Source organism: Moschus berezovskii, chromosome 20 (assembly GCF_049115385.1).
Source record: "Moschus berezovskii isolate FMDL1 chromosome 20, NW_MosBer_1.0, whole genome shotgun sequence".
NCBI lineage: Eukaryota > Metazoa > Chordata > Mammalia > Artiodactyla > Moschidae > Moschus > Moschus berezovskii.
The window spans coordinates 33,439,300-33,459,181 of record NC_142479.1 but is presented as its reverse complement, the minus strand read 5'-3'; the positions used below and the strand labels follow the sequence as shown (position 1 = coordinate 33,459,181).

Sequence of the window (19,882 nt, the reverse complement as noted above, 5' to 3'; positions counted from 1 at the left end):
GAAATCCTCCTAAGATCTAGCTTTCCATGTCAACTGGCGCATTAGAACCACTAGAGGTTCTTTAGGAAATGGATTAATTTGGGAGTATTAATTACCAAATAACTATAGCCTATGTATAAGTTAGTCATGAAGATGGATTTCTAGATTTAAAGCTGTTTCTCAGATGAATACATTTCTTTTTAATTTTAACATATGCAGCATTTTATCTTTTATTGTTTTTCTCTACGCCTGCAGCCAGCTAGTATGACTAGCATAAAAGACACATTACAGTAAAAATGCCTTTGCTAATCAAAATTGAGCAAGTTACTTTACCTGTTTCTCTGCAAAATCTTTCCTTGTTTTTGGGAGGGGAGAGTTCAAGAGTTAAATGAGATAAACAGATTATCTCATAAAAAACCTGGAGCTTTAGACATAAATGTTGTAATTACTACTTATCTAAACATTTAAACACCTTTTGTCTTCTAGACAACAATGAACTAGCTTGCACAGAATAAAATTAAATTTAAATTGTTATTTTATGTGTGGCCCTGTACATGCTTTTAAATGATCTGCAGACTAAGTTCATGATCCTTGCTCTGGGTTTTCCACCACCAGCATATATGTCCATTCAGCCTTGCTGGTTTCCAGCTCAAATGCTTTTGGAAAAATATTATTAACCCTACTCAATAAGGACAATAAAGCAACAATATCTAAGATCCCACTAAAACTAAACCATATTAAACTGCGCTCAATGTAAGCAAAAAGAGATAATACTGCTATGAGTCTCTTTGGAGACAGAGGTGGATATTTTAGGATGATTTTTTTTTTATACAGCAAAAAATTGATTTTTATTCACTTAATATTTTTATAATGAACTTTTAAAAACAAAACTTCAAGAAATTTGACTATAATACTACCACATCAGAGATGTTCAAATAGCCTTTAGGAAAGCTGTTTTTCCTAATCAATCATTATGATCATCTGTCAATAAATATTCAGTTATTATAGAAACATACATATTTTTAACCAATTAAAAAATGTTATCTTCGAACAGCTAATTCTTGAAAGTGTAAAGCAAGGATTCCCGGTCAGTTGAGAGCCTCAGAGGGATAAGACTTTCCCGGCCATAGCTGCCTCAGTATGGCTTGTACTTACATTGCCAATGGTAAGTAATATTTTTCCAGCATTATTTAAGTTGCATGGAATCTTCAAATGTTTTAGCTACCATGAAAATGAAACCTCCCTTTGGACTTGCGCCATTATAGTTCTGAAGTTGTCAGATGATCAAGTACAGCCACCTAACTTTGAGCATGACAGCATCAATGAGATGTGCTACACATTTTTGCACAAGGTCAGGCTTTCTTGGAACAATTACATCTGTGTTAGTAATATCTGGCCCCACCCAGTAATGTAAGTACACAGAAGAACTTAGATCTCAAAAAGATGCCTTTCCCAGTTACTGTCTTCTCTAAGAACCCACAAAGAGAAACAGACTTTGAACCCAATGTATCTGATTTACTGGACCCTACCGTCATAAAGAGTTCGAATTCAAGTATTATAAACATGGCAACAGGAAAAGAGGTCAGGGTTCCCAGATGGAGGAACAACTGGCCACGGAAGTCAGTTTTTCAGAGCTCAGCAGGTAAGTGGTAAGACTTTGCCTTGTATAGAAAGTAGTGTCATGAAAATTAAAATTAAAAACAAGTCAAGTGGGGAAAATTCATTTTGAAAAGTTACTGTCTTAATGGGGCAGAAGAGAGAGGGAGACAGCAGTCTTCTTACTTAAAAGGGTAGGGTGAGGTCTTCCCAGAAGCCCACACTCTCAGTTTTTATTAAGTACCTATAGTGGATAGTGCTTGAGAAAACTCTATTAATGACCAGATTCTGAGATCATTACTGTTAAGAGTGCTGTGATAGAAATCTTACTGGAAAAAATTTTAGAAAAAGAATCAATATTAGTTCTAACATCATCTTACTGAAAGAGTGATGCAAGTTTGCCAGCTTGAACCTGGCAGGAACGAAACTTGCTCCTGTCAGGACAGGCCTGGGATGGGGAGAGCAGAACCAGCCCCTAAGTGTCATAGGTACATTCCAGCTCTTGAAGGTTAATATTTGTGTAAAGAGAACAAAACTCCAAGCTGCTAAGGCCCGTGGAGTGGCTAGGAACCAGAAAGGATTAACAGTGGCCTCTTTTTATTTTCATTTTTTGGCCACACAGCATGTGGGATCATAGCTCCCCAACCAGGAACTTAACCTGTGCCCACCCCGCCACCCCCACATTGGAAGCATAGAGTCTTAACCACAGGACAGCCAGGGAAGACCCAACAGCAACTTCTTTGATTTTTTTTTAAATTTTAATTTGAGGATAATTGCTTTAAAATGTTGTGTTGGTCTCTGCCATACAACAACGTGAATCAGCCATCAGTATACATATGTCCCCTCGCTTCTGAACCTCCCTCCCACCCACTCCTCACTCCATCCCACCCCTGTAGCTTGTCAGAGCATTGGGCTGAGCTCCCTGTGTTATACAACTTCCCACTAGCTACCTATTTTACGTACGGCAGTGTATATGTTTCAATGCTACTCTCTCGATTTGTCCCACCCTCTCCTCTTCCTTAAAGGAAGAAAATATTCACATTGGCAGCAGAGTGCTTAAGAACATTGCCTTAGGAGTCCTGGGTTAGAATCCTCACTCTAATATTTACAGGTGATATAATTTTACCAAATGTCAAGTTATATGATCTCTCCAGACCTTTAGAAATGACCTCAAAAATGTTGTTAGGGGCTTAACTGAGATTGAAATACTGAAATAAATGTATGTAAAGTGTTTAGCACAATGTCTGTTGCTTATAAAACATTCCATGTGTGTTGCTACTGTATTTTTAGTGGTCCTCTTGAAAGGAAGTAATAAATACATGTTTCTCCCAGATGGAACCAGGGAGTATCTTTAGGCAAGGGATGACAGCAGCAAAAACACAGAAGGGAGAAAAGAGAACTTCGTTACTTATTATTTTTAGCCTATACTGGGTCAAGAAGGATGAGTGGTAAGACGGAGTGGAAGGAAGCAGGAAAACAGATGAATGTCGTTTAAGACTAGAAGCTGTAGCTTTGCGCAGTGGCAGTATCGTAGCCAGTGAGGTTTATCCGAGGTGCGATTATTGCTGATTGAAGACTAGAAGCTGTGTCAGAATTTAGTCTTTTCTAAGGCACAAACCATTTGAATCTACAGAATTTGGAAAGTCTCAAAAACCCTCTATTAGCAGAGAGCAACTTTACCAAGAATGAGTCAAGAAAGCCTTTCAAGGTCAGAATTACTTTGTGCAGTAGGGCCTATCTGAGAAGAAAGTACATTTCACTTCTCTTTGTGTTAAAATGACATTCTCACAGGAGAGGGTGAGATGTATGGAAAGAGTAAATGGAAACTTACATTACCATATGTAAAACAGATAATCAATAGGAATTTGCTGTATGGCTCAGGAAACTCAAACAAGGGCTCTGTATCAATCTAAAGGGATGGGATGAGGAGGCAGATGGGAGGGGGATTGAAAAAGGAGGGGATATATGTATACCTATGGCTGATTCATGTTGAGGTTCGACAGAAAACAACAAAATTCTGCAAAGCAATTATCCTTGAATAAAAAAATAAATAATTTTTTAAAAAAGACATTCTATCTAGGGAAGACAGTTTTACTTCCCCAGGGCTTGCTCTGCCACTGCCCTCTATCCCATAGCCTATTTCCTTGTGGTTTCCTTTTTTTGCTGTCTTAAAAAAAAAAAAAAACCTGAATACTAGAAGTACTTTGAACTCAATAGTCAGAACAGAACTGTTTAATTAAAAACTAGAAATAGTACCGTTATAACTGGAATGACTCATCTGGGACTTTTTATTTTAAATATATAATAGACAAGAGGAAGGTTCATAAGCTCAGTGTAGACCAAAGTGCAGAACCAACTGCTCTCTTTTTCCCCTGGCTGATCAGACTTAAATTCATTTAAGATGGCACAGAAGACCAGTGGCCTAATACAAAGATGCAGATTTCTTCTCTTAATGATTCTATTTCTGCCACGTGTGATGACAAGTAAGTTAATATTCTTTGGGGCCTCTACTTAAATAAAGAAAATTTCAGATTATAAAATGATCAAGGGAATTGGGAAAAGAGAAAATCCAAACTGGAAGGATTACACAGATGGTATGGTTCAGAGTAAAGAAGTCAGATAAAATAGTGAAAAATTAAATGGAAAAATGTTTTCATGGCTCTAACAGTAGAAGACTGGGTGAAATACTTTCTTTTCTTCAGAGCCACAGCCAGAATTTTCCCACATTTCAGTGTATTTCATTACTAATCATATTTGGGCTTCCCAGGTGACTCAGCTGGTAAGAATCCACCTGCAAGGCAGGAGACCTGGATTCAATCCTTGGGTTGGGAAGATCCCCTGGAGAAGAGAAGAACTACCCACTCCAGTATTCTGGTCTGGAGAAACCCATGGACTGTATACTCCATGGGGTTGCAAAGAGTAGGACACGACTGACTGACTTTCACTTTCTTTCACTAATCTTATTTAAAATAAACCTCTGCTGTTTATTTGAGCATACCACTTACATGAAAATCTTTTCTGCACTTGTTCCCTACCCTATCCTGAAAGAAACCTTTTTCTTGCCTGATTTAAAAAGTAATAAGCAGTTATTGTAACATAAGTTAGGAAATATAGAAAAGAATAAAGAAAAGTAAAATCCCATCATTAAGAGATAACTACTCAATGTTTTGATGTGTATTCTTCCAGGTTTTATATATATGAAAGTGAGAGAGAGTGTGTGTATGTATAAATGGGACAATTCCATACATATTGTTTTCTAACTCAGTTGTTCTCAAACTTCACTGCATATTAGAATCACCCGGAGACTTTTTAAACCACCCCCCCATGCCCCGGTTACACTAATATTAATTAATCAGAATGTGTAGGGGTGGGAGCTAGGCAGATGATTCCCACGTGCAGCAACATTTGGTAACCATCATTTCAACCTTTTATTTTTTAAAATTAATAGTTCATTATCAATCGTTTTCCCTGTAAAATCACATAGATGAATATGGCTATTTTTAATTGTTGCTGCTGCTGCTAAGTCACTTCAGTCGTGTCCGACTCTGTGTGACCCCATAGACGGAAGCCCACCAGGCTCCCCCTTCCCTGGGATTCTCCAGGCAAGAACACTGGAGTGGGTTGCCATTTCCTTCTCCAATGTGTGAAAGTGAAAAGTGAAAGTGAAGTCGCTCAGTCGTGTCCGACCCTTAGCGACCCCATGGACTGCAGCCTATCCGGCTTCTCCATCCATGGGATTTTCTAGGCAGAGCATTTCATTGTACCGATGTAACAGAATTTATTTAGCCAGTTCTCTAATGATGGCCATTTAGACTGTTCACTCTATCTTAATAGTCTCTTTCTTCATTCCCAGGTTCTGTTTTAAGTGTGAATGGTAAAACTGAAAACTATATTCTGGACACTGAGCCTGGCCTCCAAGAATCTCTGAAATGTGCTGTTCAAAACCACACCCGAGATGAAGAACTTCTCTGGTACCGCGAAGATGGGAGAGTGGATTTGAAGTCTGGAAACAAAATCAACTCCAGCTCTGTCTGTGTCTCGGGCATCAGTGAAAATGACAACGGCATCACCTTTACCTGCAAGTTGCAGAGGAATCAGTCGGTGTCCATCTCAGTGGTGCTGAACGTCACTTGTGAGTGAGGGGAAAGAGACGGGCTAATCAGTCTGTGTGGTCTGTACTATACTAAGTAGTAGGTGAAACTCCTGTCTAAACAGTTTGTGTGTGTGTGTGTATAAATATATTGGCTGCACTGGGTCTTTGTTGCCGGGCATGGGCTTTCTATGGTTGCAGTGCATGCACTCTAGAGTGTGGGCTCAGTAGCTGCCGGCGCATGGGCTTAGTTTCCCCATGGCATGTGAGATCTTAGTTCCCTGATCAGGAATCAAACCGGAGTCCCCTACATTGGGAGGTGGATTCTCAACTGCTCGACCACCAGGGAAGACCCTAAGAGTATGTGTATTTTAACATTTGCTTGATATTGCCAAACTGCCCTATTTATGACCCCACAACAGCGCGGGAGGGTACCTATTCCCCATACTCATGAGCCTGAGCGTCCTCAAAATCTAAGAATCTGCCAGCCTGATTTGAAAATTTACTTTCATATTCTAAATTAAAAATGAGGGTGTTCACCTTTTCATAAATGCATTAGTTTTTCATGTCTCTTACCTATGAAATGCCTGTTAATGTATTCTATCCGTGTTTCTATTTGGTTATTTGCCTTTTTCTTATTGATTTGTTTAAGGGCTTTGTATTGGATTGGCCAAAAGTTTCATTTGGGTTTTTTGATAAGATGTTGACAAAACATTTTGGCCAATCCAATACATTAAGGAAATTAGCCATTTTTTGTTTTGAATTACAAGTATTTCTTCTATTTATTTTGGGCATTTTAAAATACTTTTCTTGCTATATTGAAATTTTAAATGTTTACATATTTTAAATTACCAATCTTTTCCTTTGTGGTTTCTAGTGTTTGTGTTCTACTTAGAAAAATACCCGTTGGGGATCTTTTAGCATCACCTTGAACTCTCAAAGGTGAAACTTGTTGATGGTTGGGTTACAGGTATTGGTAACCCATTGGTGAAACTATCTGAGGTTGGGGCCCTTTGAATACATTCATGGAAGTGAGCATTTATGTGGTTTGGGTGGAAAACTGGATCTATGTGAGGCAGGTGTGGCTGGTGTGGTGAGGGGTGATGTGAATAAGGGTGATAATATGGCATGGTCTGGTAGGAAAAGCTCTGGACTTGGAACCTGGTAATAAAAAGTCAAAGCCATTTGATCCCATGAGCTCAGCAAACTTTTCTGTGAAAAGTTGATGCCATTGCTCCTGAGGTAAAAGGGTGGAGAAAATGACAAGGAATTCAGGGTCAGAATCTGCTGGCATCCTGGAGCTTTCAGAATGAATCACTTACATGTTCCTGGGCAAAGGAGCTTTTATTTTCTATGAATATAGGAAATAAACTCTGATTTTTTTCCTACCATGTAGGATCTTAGTTTCCTGGCCAGGGATCAAACCTGTTCCCCCTGTATTGGGAACACAGTCTTAACCACTGGACTACCAGCTGCTGCTGCTGCTGCTAAGTCACTTCAGTCGTGTCCGACTCTGTGCAACCCCATAGACGGAAGCCCACCAGGCTCCCCCGTCCCTGGGATTCTCCAGGCAAGAACACTGGAGTGGGTTGCCATTTCCTTCTCCAATGTGTGAAAGTGAAAAGTGAAAGTGAAGTCGCTCAGTCGTGTCTGACCCTTAGCGACCCCACAGACTACAGCCAACCAGGCTCCTCCATCCATTGGATTTTCTAGGCAATAGTACTGGAGTGGCTTGCCATTGCCTTCTCCACTGGACTACCAGGGAAGTCCCAATAAAATGTGATTTTTAATAAGCTATCCCTTGGCAACTTTGTTAGAATCCAAGACTATCAGGGTTACCTTGGAGGTTTTGAAATCATTATAAAATGACAGATGAGGAAACTGAGGCCCAGAATGAGAGCCCTAATGATCACATCTGGGGCTGAGAACAGAACACAAAATCCCCAGTCTCCTAATTCTTAACAGAGACACAGTAGAAATGCTGATAATATGATCCAGTGGCTTAAAGAAACGATTTTTCAGTTTTCCAGCCTGATTCTGTATTTAATATTATCTTTATAATAACTTCTTAAATATCATTGTTGCACATATATAAAGAAAAACAATTGGTCAGTGATTCATAGTGACAATAGCTGACGTAAACTCATCAATGAATAAATCAAAATGAGGTCATAAAGTGGCAAGAATATCATGTACAATCTTGAGGAAGTATTATGGATTATTGTTCTAAATGGCAGACTGAGAACTAAATGGAAGCTTCATAATACACTATTTGGTGGAGGATGTTCAGAAGCTTCTTTTATATGTTATTGCTGAAAGTGTAAATTGAGACCACCTCTTCTGCAATATCCATCAAAATTTAAAGTGCACCTGTCCTAACACCCAGCAGATCTGCTTTGAGATGTTAGTTAACCCTGGAGAAATACATGCACTTATGCACAAAAAGACATAGACAAGGATTATTCCTGAGGCGTTGTTTAGCATTTTAAAGGTGAGAATAACCTGATGCCCATCAAAATAAAATGAGTGAAGAGTCAGATATTATACTATAGCACTCTAAAAGCAATAAGCTAGAACTTTGTGGTTCAACATGAATACCTCTCAAAGTATGCAAGTTATTGAGAGAATGAAGTTTTTTAATGTAAATCCTTCTCACCCTCCTAAACCAATACATTTCCTATGGGTATATCATATGTATTTTTAAAACAATATTTTTTTAAAAAAGATATGCAAGCATTTACATTGAAACTCATAGCACTGGGTATCTCTGGGGAGTCAGGAAGTGACCAGGATGGAGTCAAGGAGGACCTTAACTTTATCTGAAATGTACTAATAATTTTAAAAGGGAACATGCATGTAGAGCTGATGTGCTTTAAAATTCATTTAAAATAGTTAAATAAAAAGGAACAGTTAATAGGACCTGTCCATAAGTGGAACTGGTATAGCTGGCCATCATGTTCACTATTCACAGCTTCCTACATATCTGAACACCATGTAACACCCTTGTTGGACGTGGATACAGAATTCAAGCACATTCCAAAGAGCAACAAAATGTCATTCTTCTGAGAGAGTTATTAATAACACAGCCTACTTAGGGTCTAATTATTCAGCGTGCAGATTATACAATCTCCTTTTCCCCCTCATTCTCTGCCTCTATCTCTTTCCTACTGCCCACTTTTCATGCATTTTTTATTGGAGTGTAATTGTTTTACAGTGTTATGTTAGTTTCTGCTGTAGAGTGACGTGAATTAGCTATATGTATACTTATATACCCTCCCTCTTGGGTCTCCCTCCCACCCCATTCTCTATTCCCACCCCCCAGGTCATCACAGAGCACAGAGTTGAGCTCCCAGTGCCACACAGCAGGTTCCCACTAGTTACCTGTTTTACACAGGGTAGGGTATATATGTCAGTCCTAATCTCCCAGTTCATCCCACCCTCCTCTTCCCATCCTTTGTCCACATATCCCTCTCCACATCTTCGTCTCTATTCCTGCCCTGAAAAGCTTTTGAACAGCAAAGGAACCCAGAAATGAGAAAAACGATAACACTCTGAATGGGAGTAAATATTTACAAATGAAGCAACTGACAAAGGATTAGTCTTCAAAATATACAAACAGCTCATGGAGCTCAATATCAACAAAACCAACAAACCAATAAAAAAAAATGGGGAAAGGACCTAAATAGACATCTCTTGGAAGAAGATATACAAATGGCCAAGAGGCACATGAAAAAAAAAGATGCCCAACATCACTAATAGAGAAAAGCAAGTCAAAATTACAATGGGGTATCACCTCACATAGGTCAGAATGGCCCTCATCAAAATATCTACAATGAATGCTAGAGAGGGTGTGGAGAAAAGGGAACCCTCTTGCACAGTTGATGGGAATGTAAATTGATAGTCACTATGGAGAACATATGAAGTTTCCTTAAAAATCTGAAAATAGAGCTACCATATGACCCAGCAATCCCACCAGTTTTCATGCATTTTATTACTCTTCTGTACCTTGGCCAAAAAAATACAAGGGGCATGCAAGAGGGGAGACTCAGCTTGGCCATTTCTCCCTCTAGGTGTTTAAAAACACTGGTGGGAGTAAGGGTTGAAATTATTTGGTGAAGAAAATTGTGTTTGACACATGCGTCTGCAGATGTCCTTATCATGAAGGGAATAAGAAATTGCTTACAGGGAACTCCCTGGTTGGGGAGCTAAGATCCTACATGCCTTGTGGACAAAAAAACCAAAACGTAAAACAGAAGCAATATTCAGTAAAGACTTAAAAAAAAAAAAGAAGTCGTTCACACAGAGGGATGAAAGGGGCTCAAGGTCACGCTCACCTTTCATGGATGCCAGAGTTGCCACAACTGGAGTGCCTTCTGAGAGAAGGACATTATTTCTGGAGATCATTGTGGAAATGCAAATATGCATTGGTAAATCTGTGGTCAGGGAAAGTGTGATTACAGGCAATGCAAAAACAGAGGGTGCGAGGAGCCCTCAAACCGCCCCACCTCTACCACCACCACAATAATAATAGTAAGCAGCACTGCGGTAAGTTCTTCACAGGCATTCTGTCCTTTCATCTTCACAGCAACTGGTAAGGTGTTATCCCACTTTTTAGGTGAGGAAACTAAGCAGTTACTTTACAGTTAAATAGCTTTCTCTAGGTCACAGTAAGTAGTGTAGGTAGAATTGGGGCTCACTGCAGCACCTGCTTTCTTAATATTACTCTGTTTTATCCCAAAGCAGCACAGATTGGTTTTTAATATAAGTTCTCAGCAAAGTCTAAAGGCTTATATGCTTCCATGTGTTACAAATCATCTACTTGACAGAGATTCATGTTTATATACATTTGTTTCATGGTTTATCTTCTCCACCACATTAGAAGCAATTTTAAGTTTGAAAATGGGTGTATGCAACTTCCCTGGCCATCCAGTGGTAAAGACTCCATGCTACCAATACAGCAGATGCAGGTTTGATCCCTGGTCGGGGAACTAAGATCCCACATCCTGTGTGGTATGACCAAAAAAGAAAAAATGAATGGATGTATGTTATTTACCATTGTATTCCTGGTTCCTAGCCCAGTGCTTGGCATATTGTAGGTGCTCAATAAATGTTTGTAAAGTGAATGAGATAGACGGAAGGAAGATCTTGAACACTGACAATAATGCTTATCTGCTAATGAAACCTAAATGTTTCAATCTTGCAGTTCCTCCTCTCCTAAGTGGAAATGACTTCCAAACAGCTGAGGAAGGCAGTGATGTGAAGTTGGTTTGCAATGTGAAATCCAACCCCCAGGCTCAAATGATGTGGTATAGAAACAGTGGTGTCTTGAATTTAGAGAACCATCACCGAATCCAACAGACAAGCGAGTATCTTCAACTGTCGATCACCAAAGTCAAGAAATCCGACAATGGGACTTACAGCTGTATTGCCAATTCATTGATAGAAACAAAGACAAAGGACTTTCACCTTATTGTCAAAGGTAACTCTCTCATTTATTTATTTACTGAAATAGAGGTGATTTACAATACTATGCTAGTTTCAGGTGTGATGCATAGTGATTTAATATTTTTATAAATGATACTCCCTTTCACATTATTACACAGAATATTATTCTTCTTTATTTATTATATATTCTTTATACATACTATTATATATATAATTAAATATATATTATTTCACGAATATTGCCACAGAACAATGGCCATATTTTCCTGTGTTGTACAATATGTGTGTGTGTGCTTAGTCCTGTCTGACTCTTATGCAACCCCATGGACTGAAATACACCAGGCTCCTCTGTCCACAGGATTTCCCTGGTAAGAATACTGAAGTGGGTTGCCATCTCCTCCTGCAGGGGATCTTCCCCACCCAGGGAGTCTCTGGCATCTCCTGCACTGGCAGGAGGATTCTTTACCACTGTGCCACCTGGGGAGCCCCTGTTGTACAATATACCTTGTTGTTTACACAGAGTTTGTATCTCATAATCCTATACCTCTATCTTGCTTCTCCATTCTTCCCTCTCCTTACTGGTATCCACTAGTCTGTTTTCTATATCTGTGAGTCTGTTTCTGTTTTGTTTTATACATTCATTTATTTTTATTCCACATATAAGAGGTAGCATAGAATATTTGTCTTTATCTGTCAAATGGACGGAGAGCATAATACTCTCTAGGTCCATTCACAAAGGTAACACTCTTTTTAAGTAATATCTATCATAGTACTCTTGATGAAAGTGAAAGAGGAGAGTGAAAAAGTTGGCTTAAAGCTCAACATTCAGAAAACTAAGATCATGGCATCTGGTCCCATCACTTCATGGCAAATAGATGAGGAAACAGTGGAAACAGTGTCAGACTTTATTTTGGGGGGCTCCAAAATCACTGCAGATGCTGATTGCAGCCATGAAATTAAAAGATGCTTACTCCTTGGAAGGAAAGTTATGACCAACCTAGATAGCATATTAAAAAGCAAAGATATTACTTTGCCAACCAAGGTCCGTCTAGTCAAGGCTATGGTTTTTCCCGTGGTCATGTATGGATGTGAGAGTTGGACTGTGAAGAAAGCTGATTGCTGAAGAATTGATGCTTTTGAACTGTGGTGTTGGAGAAGACTCTTGAGAGTCCCTTGGACTGCAAGTAGATTCAACCAGTCCATTCTAAAGGAGATCAGTCCTGGGTGTTCATTGGAAGGACTGATGCTAAAGCTGAAACTCCAGTACTTTGGCCACCTCATGAGAAGAGTTGACTCATTGGAAAAGACTCTGATGCTGGGAGGGATTGGGGACGGGAGGAGAAGGGGACGACAGAGGATGAGATGGCTGGATGGCATCACTGACTCGATGGACATGAGTTTGAGTGAACTCCGGGAGTTGGTGATGGACAGGGAGGCCTGGCGTGCTGCGATTCATGGGGTCGCAAAGAGTCGGACACGACTGAGCGACTGACCTAAACTGATCATTGTACAAAGGGCTTTCCTCATGGCTCAGACAGTAAAGAATGTGCCTGCAGTGCAGGAGATCCAGGTTCAATCCCTGGGCTGGAAAGATCCCCTGGAGAAGGGAATGGCTACCCATTCCAGTATTCTTGCCTGGAGAATTCCATGGACAGAGGAGCCTGGTATAGTCCATGGGGTAGCAGAGAGTTGGACACGACTGAGCGACTAACACTTTCACAGCACAGTACAAGACTCAGATACTCGGTAAATATTTTTTTTTTGTGACAACAAATAATGATGGCTATTATGATTAGTAGCTGGAATTTTCTTTGGAGAATTATCTCCACCCCAGGGATTCTAGTCCTTTCTTTTAGCATAATTATTCCCATTCCAGATAGGATACTGCTTTTTGAGCAAAGGCTCTTTTCTAGAATCGAGTAGTAGAAGATAGATCTGCTTGGCTTTCTGGAGGAGTATTTCCGTGAATTTTCCTGGGCAACAAGCTTTGTAGGAATTGGACTTTTGAGTTAACAACTTAATGAAAAACAGGAGAGAAGTCATAAACACATAGAGAAAAAAAAGATACTAACTAGATAAGAAAATGGATCTGTAAAATCACTCCTAACTCTGAAATGTACCCTATAGGCCAATCAGAAGAGGGAGAGGGGGAGAATGGCGGGAAACAGGTTCTTTCTCTTGGCTTCATGCTTTCTCTACCCAGGTTTATGATCTCTGCAATAACAAGGAACAAATCAAGTGCCAAGTGCCTTGCAGTCCTCATATTTCTCCTTCATACAGAAAGAGAAAGGAAGATACCTGGTGGGGCAGGTGGATAAAATGCTCATGCACACATTTCCTGGTCTGGGGCCAGGATGCTAGAAGCAGTCAAACAAGCTGAGGCTCCTGTATCTTGATAGAACATGATTTTTTTTGTCACCTGCCTCCCTGTGCCTCCTCACTGTCTTTCTTGCCAGGCCTCAGGAAGCCAAATGAACCCCTGTTGGTCGTATAACCATAGGGATTCTTACTGGGTTACCAATAGAGTGGATGGTGAGGAGGAAGGGCTGCCAGTTGAATGCCCATCACTGTGATTACTGGTACATTCAGTAATTTGTTCTGTGGAACAGTGACAGTATTCCCAGGGGCTATTTCCTTTAAAAACCAAACCCACAAACTCTTTATTAAAAAGGAATCATAATTGCTCCATGTCACATTAAACAGGCAGCTTGTGCAGCAAGCAGGATGCCAGCTTGGCAAATTAGCTTTCAGGTGGGTGGTATCCTGTTTTGGGTGGGGCGCTTCCAAACCAACTGGCTTTTCTGATTTCTTGCTGCTTTATGACTTCCCTGGCTGTCGGGTGCCCGAGGAGCAGAAGCGCTCCGCTGATGGTGCCCAGGCGAGACGCCAGGTTTGCCATGAGCTCTTCTAGCTTCATGGCTCAGTGGGGGTAGTTTCTAAATGAGGCCGTGCAAAGTGGGAAATGACATCACGGATCTTTTCTTGAGCACAGGACTTTAGCCACATGTTGAGATTATTTTACCATAATGAATATGGGTGGGGCAGGGGAGGGGGAGAATACCAGATTTGGTTATAAATAAGAGAGTGAAGAGAAGAGATGCAGTTACATTTGCCAGACTCACTTTCAACAGAAACTTGGAATCCAGAGTGAGCCAGTGGGTCAGGCAGTTTGTTTCAGGTTTGTGTATGGAGTGAAAGCTGTTATGTGTGGCTTCCTGTTATTCAGCTTGGTAAAAACATTCCAATTGGTGGCTGATTTCTGATTTTTTTCCCCAACTGTCCCACTTTTGCCTCCCCTTCATTTTGACATCTTTCCTTGGTACCCCATGCTTCCTCTGCAGAGGGCAAGGGTTGGATACCTGGTTGGGGAACTGAGATCCCATGTGCCTTGTGGCCAAAAAGTAAAATTAAATAAATAAATAAATAAATTGGGCAAAGAAATTTTAAAAATACTATTAAAAATTTAATAGTATGTCATCCAATTATGATGGGATAAACCCCATTTCATAACCTTGAGGCATATAGGGCTTGGACTTTGAAATTAATTTAAAATCTTTTCTTCCCCTTGTCGCTTTCTTTTATCCCTCGTGTATTGTACTATCTCTTGACTCTTTGTCCTTTACAAATACTATCTCAATCTGTAGTTTTTGTTTCTTTAATGTCTGTCTCTCCTACTAGAACATGAGATCCTCAGAGACTGGATCCTTCCATGCTTGTTCTATTTTTTGCAGGGCTAAGAACAGCACCTAGCGCACAGTCGTCATTTAGCAAAAATCTGTTGATGGCACCCGCTGCACAAACTCAGTTATACAGTAAATAGCACACTCTTTATTTCCTATAAATTCCAAAAATTTTATCATAGCCATGATTGGAGCCCTTCTCCCTCCTACGGTGGCATCAGAATCCAGGAGCTTAGACAGAGTCATTTAAATAGCTTTGCTGACTTTAAGCATTCTTGAGTTTGTAAGTTTCATCTCATATCATATCAACTATATTAAAATGAAGTAATAACTGTACTTGTTTGCTCTAAAAATTTGAAAGGGCACTTAAAACTTGCATACATTTTGAATTTTATTATAAATAAGTTATTAATTTGGCTCTTGTGGTTTAAACATTATTTTTATTTAACAGTTGGATTATAGTTGAAGCAAAGTCACGTTTTATAAATGCTTAAACATTTATTAAAGGCTTCCCAGGTGGCGTAGTGGTAAAGAATCGACCTGCCAGTGCAGGAGGCTCAAGAGATGTGGGTTCAATCCCTGGATGTATTCTTGCCTGGAAAATCCCAGGGACAGAGGACACTGGTGGGTTACAGTCCATGGAATCACAAAGAGTTGAACATGACTGAGCAACTGAGCACACACACCACACACATAACACACAAATGTTTACTAGTTCAGATTAATTTTGCCACTTTATTTTCATACTTAGGAGCCAATAGTTTTTTTTTTCAGGTCTCAAATATTTCATAAGCTCTTGGGAAGTGTACAAGCACAGTCACTATACTATAATACAGAAGAGCTCTGAGTTTACCAGATGTTCAGAAAACAAAGTAGGGAATGGGCTTTCACTTGTAGGCAGCTGCTGCCCTAGTTCTAGTTAAAAGTAGACTCTCTGTTCTTCCATATCATGTAATGTGTGTGAGTGCGTGCCTACTCAGTGGTGTCTGACTCTGCGACCCCATGGACTGTAGCCCGTCAGGCTCCTCTGTCCATGGGATTCTCCAGGCAAAAATACTGGAGTGGGTGGCCATTTCCTACTCCAGGGGATCTTCCTGATCCAGGGATTGAACCCACATCTCTTGCGTCTCCTACATTGGCAGATGGATTCTTTACTACTGCGCCACCCAGGAAGCCCTGGAAAGTGAGATGAAATTCTTTGCCAAGATTGGGAAGGCTGATGCTCAGAGTTCTTCTGTGCAGCTACCCCGTATAATGTCTTGTGTCCTGCTTGGGGCACCATCACAGCACAGCTACAAGGGTCTTGCTGCTCCTGGGACCCATAGACCTCTCTCCTTAGTCCAGCAGTTTCCTTACCTTTCCTCTTCTTGCTCTTAAAACCTCCTCTCTCTCTTTCTCCCTTAAGGAATCCTCACACTATCATTCGGGTTTTGCAAAAGACAGGAAAAAGCGTTGATTTCAGCCTACTTCTGCTTCTGCATGGCAAAAGTTATGGATCATGCACAAAAGGATCTGACTTTGGGGGGAGTTACTCATATTAATAATATGAATAATATAGATAATAAATTATATCCTCCCCAAAAGAAATGGATTCAAAACCTGTCTCTGCTAGTTACTAATTCTGTGATCTTGGACAAGCGTTCTAACCTCTCAAAGCCCCTGGTTCCTTGCCTGTTAAAAAAAAAGATGATAATACATTTGGGAATTGTTTGGAAATTTAATTAAGAAGATGCAAAATGTTAAGTGCAAAGCACCGTGGCTAGGACATACTTGGAGTGCATAAATTAGAAGCATATAAATGTTACTTTCTTATTTCCTGTTTTTGCATTTCCAACAGATAAAGCCTCGACTGTACCAATAGAACCCATTATTGCTGCGTGTGTTGTGGTCTTTCTGACCTTGGTCTTTGGACTGTTTGCCAGAAGAAAAAGAATAATGAAGGTATCTGAGTATTTAAGCTATGTGCATGCATGCTAAATTGCTTTAGTCGTGTCCAACTCTTTGCGACCCCATGAACTGTAGTCCATCAGGCTCTTCTGTCTATGGGATTCTCCAGGTAAGAATATTGGAGTGGGTTGCCATACTCTCCTCCAGGGGAATCTTCCCATAAAGTCATCTAAATAAAGGCAGAGATCTGGTGATATAAATGACTACAGACTCAGAAACCATACTTGAACAATCTGGTCTCTCTACCATGAGATCTCAGTTGGAAGTGGCTCAAGGGAATAAAAGGTGTACCTATATTATGAGTACAACTTTACAAAGAATAGACATGCATATGGACCAGAACTGAATGAAATAGTTGCGGTGTTAGAAGTAGGGGCTGATTTTTCTCCATTTTAAATTTCTCTTCAATGTTGTTATGGTGCCTTTGGTACAAGAAATAAATATAGAGGCACATCAGATCTGGATTCAGAGATCTGTGTGAAAAAGATGGCACTTGCTGCTCACCTCTTGGGCACAGCCACAGGCCCTGGCTGCAGTGCACTAGAGTTTGAATTGCTGAACTGTTAACCTTGTTGGTTAGAGTGATGCAGAATACGTGATGCAGAGTGCACAGGTTAAAGCTATGCCTTTGACTCCACCAGTCAATCCAGTCCCAAAGGAAGGCAAAGGTGGCAGAAAGTCTCTAAAAGGCCAGTGTGGAATTATATTTTATTTAGGTTAAATAAAAATGATAAATGTGGTCAAAAAAATAAGACCTAGACCCGTGCAGATGTGGCTGGGAAAACAGCCACCTCTGCATTGGTGTGTATTTTTCTAGATAGAAGATTAACAGACATTTGGGTTTCCTGTCCCTTGAGCCACCTCGAGGCTTTCAAAACGTTTATCCATTAGCCTTAGCACAGCAGCAAGTTCATTGTCCCTTGTTGTGTTTGCTTTCAGCTCTGCAGAAAGGATCAAGGCCCTCAGTGCAGAACAGCTCTGTAAGTACTCCAGGCTGGGGTCAATGATTTTCCATAAGCAGATGGATAGCAGTCAGTAGTGTGCATCATAAAACCCATCGCGGGCAAACTCCTCCAGAGACGGGAGGTGCTAGAAGGTGAAGCGGTCCAGAGGAGAATGGAGGGTGGAGGAGAATCTGCCTTCACTCTAGAGGAAGACGGGTGAGGCAAGGTTGGAAGGTTGCTTAGAATGGAGAACACCTTTGATCTTTTTGTTTGTTTGTTTTTCGTTTTACTTTTTAAATTTTATTATTGGACTATAATTGCTTTACAATGTTGTGTTAGTTTCTGCTGTACAATAAAGTGAATCAGCTATCTGTATATGTATATCCCCTTCCTCCTGAGCCTCCCCCACTTTTGGTCTCAAGCCTACTCTCTCTTTAAGCAATTTCAGGCTAATGCATGTCCAACTGCCTTTTATTGCCATGCAGTGTAAGCTTCCTAGAGAGTTTAGCCTGGGGAAGCCACCATTGCCTTCTCCTTCACAAGCAGGTCAGAAGCCACATTCCTCATTCAAAATACTGCCTTCTTTTTGGATCTTCCTTTAGTCTGTTAGTTCCAGCATACCTGAGTTAGGTGGTGGGTGAAAAGAATGGAGGCATTCTTTCCAAGAGTATGAATTTTCAAACTTTAAAAAAATCACTAAGATAATAAAGTTTCTAGAATTTTAGCAGTAATACTAGATGCCAAAATACAAGGAACTATATCAAAGTTTTGAGCAAATATAAATTAGAAATCTAGCATTCTATTCATTAAGAGTATGATTTTGTTTTAATTTTTTGTCTTTAGTGCTATGATCATCCTTATGATTAATTTCTTGATTCATTTCAGATGAGAAAACTGAGATGCCATCTATTACAGCAAGAGTTTTGCATCAGGACCTCCTTGATTTATGTAGTCCCATCTGTATTTATTGCTATTATTAAATTCATTCCTGTCTAATTGTCAGAGGTTTTGAAGAAGTGTTTCATTAAGCACTTAGCAGTAGTTGTTATGACTAATTTGATATACGTGCGGAACACTTTCAGGAAGAAAGCTGTTAAGATTGAAAAGTAAGATTTTTTTAAAGTCTTCTCCTTGAAGGATATGTTAATTAATTGAAATTTGTCCTGAAAAGGTTGGCAACCATTTACATTTATTGTGGATTTTTATAGGTAGGAGATTAACAGACATTTGGGTTTCACGAATCAGTACTCTACCAAAAAAATACAGGAGTTGGGCACAACCTAGAGGGATCAGTTTCAAGAGCTGCCAAGGAAACTCATAAGTAATATTAATTATATCTACCTTCACTGTCATTTCAAAAGAGAAATGTTCTAGGACTGAAAAAGGAATGATATAATCTCAGAATATAAGATATTCCTTTAAACGAAAGAATTCAGTATTATAAAAAACTCAACAATATGTCCTTATTTTTCTCATCTTATCATGGTTGACAGTCACAAACTTGGTGAGATTTATGTGGTGATGAAGATGAAAACAGCAAGGGACAGGGGCTGGCCAGAACGTTTGCTTTCCTAGTATCCTTTGCCCCTTCTGCGTAGATCCAGCAATATTTTGAATCAGCCTGTACTCTTCACATATGTTGTTGTTTAGTTGCTAAGTTATGTCTGACTCTTGCGACCCCATAGACGGTAGCCCACCAGGCTCTTCTGTCCACAGGATTTCCCAGGCAAAAATACTAGAGTGGGTTGCCATTTCCTTCTGCAGGTGATCTTCCCACCCAAGGATCAAACCTGCATCTCCCGCTTGGCAGGAGGATTCTTTACCACTGAGCCACCTGAAAAGCCCCACTCTTCTCATATACTTCAATTTAATTTATTTTTAAATTTTTGGCTGGATAGCACATGGGCTCTTACCACTGATTGAACCCACACCCCCTGCACTGGAAGCGCAGAGTCTTGACCACTGACTACCAGGGAAGTCCCTATCTCAGTTTAAAATTTCAGCTCTCATTATTTATCGCTGACTTTCCCCACTTCCACTCTCTCTTTTCTCCCCCCTAAGTGTCTCTGCCTCACTTTCCAACACAACTGGGGTAGGTTATGGGGAGAGGTAGGGCTTCCCAGGTAGTGCTAGTGGTAAAGATCCTGCCAGGCAATGCAGGAGACATTAGAGACACGAGTTCAATCCCTGAATCCGGAAGA

At 40.1% G+C, this 19,882-nt stretch overlaps 1 protein-coding gene and 1 pseudogene across 1 annotated transcript; both read left to right on the top strand.

The window, feature by feature from the left end:
- The first annotated feature begins 3,083 nt into the window (after positions 1-3,083).
- LOC148774675 (U4 spliceosomal RNA) lies at positions 3,084-3,211 on the top strand (annotated as a pseudogene).
- On the top strand, positions 3,194-17,809 carry TMIGD1 (transmembrane and immunoglobulin domain containing 1). The gene is made up of 6 exons (XM_055396032.2): positions 3,194-3,283; positions 3,960-4,058; positions 5,429-5,707; positions 10,869-11,144; positions 16,628-16,731; positions 17,677-17,809. Exons 2-6 carry the CDS (start codon positions 3,977-3,979, stop codon positions 17,719-17,721), a joined length of 786 nt encoding a protein of 261 aa, XP_055252007.2. The 5' UTR covers positions 3,194-3,283; positions 3,960-3,976; the 3' UTR covers positions 17,722-17,809.
- The last annotated feature ends 2,073 nt before the right edge of the window (positions 17,810-19,882 follow it).

Excerpts from the sequence above, each read along its gene's own strand:
- TMIGD1 (XM_055396032.2), top strand. The coding sequence starts at position 3,977 with ATGGCACAGAAGACCAGTGGCCTAATACAAAGATGCAGATTTCTTCTC. Across the intron at positions 4,059-5,428 it reads TCTGCCACGTGTGATGACAA|GTTCTGTTTTAAGTGTGAAT; the intron begins GTAAGTTAATAT and ends CTTCATTCCCAG. Across the intron at positions 5,708-10,868 it reads AGTGGTGCTGAACGTCACTT|TTCCTCCTCTCCTAAGTGGA; the intron begins GTGAGTGAGGGG and ends TCAATCTTGCAG.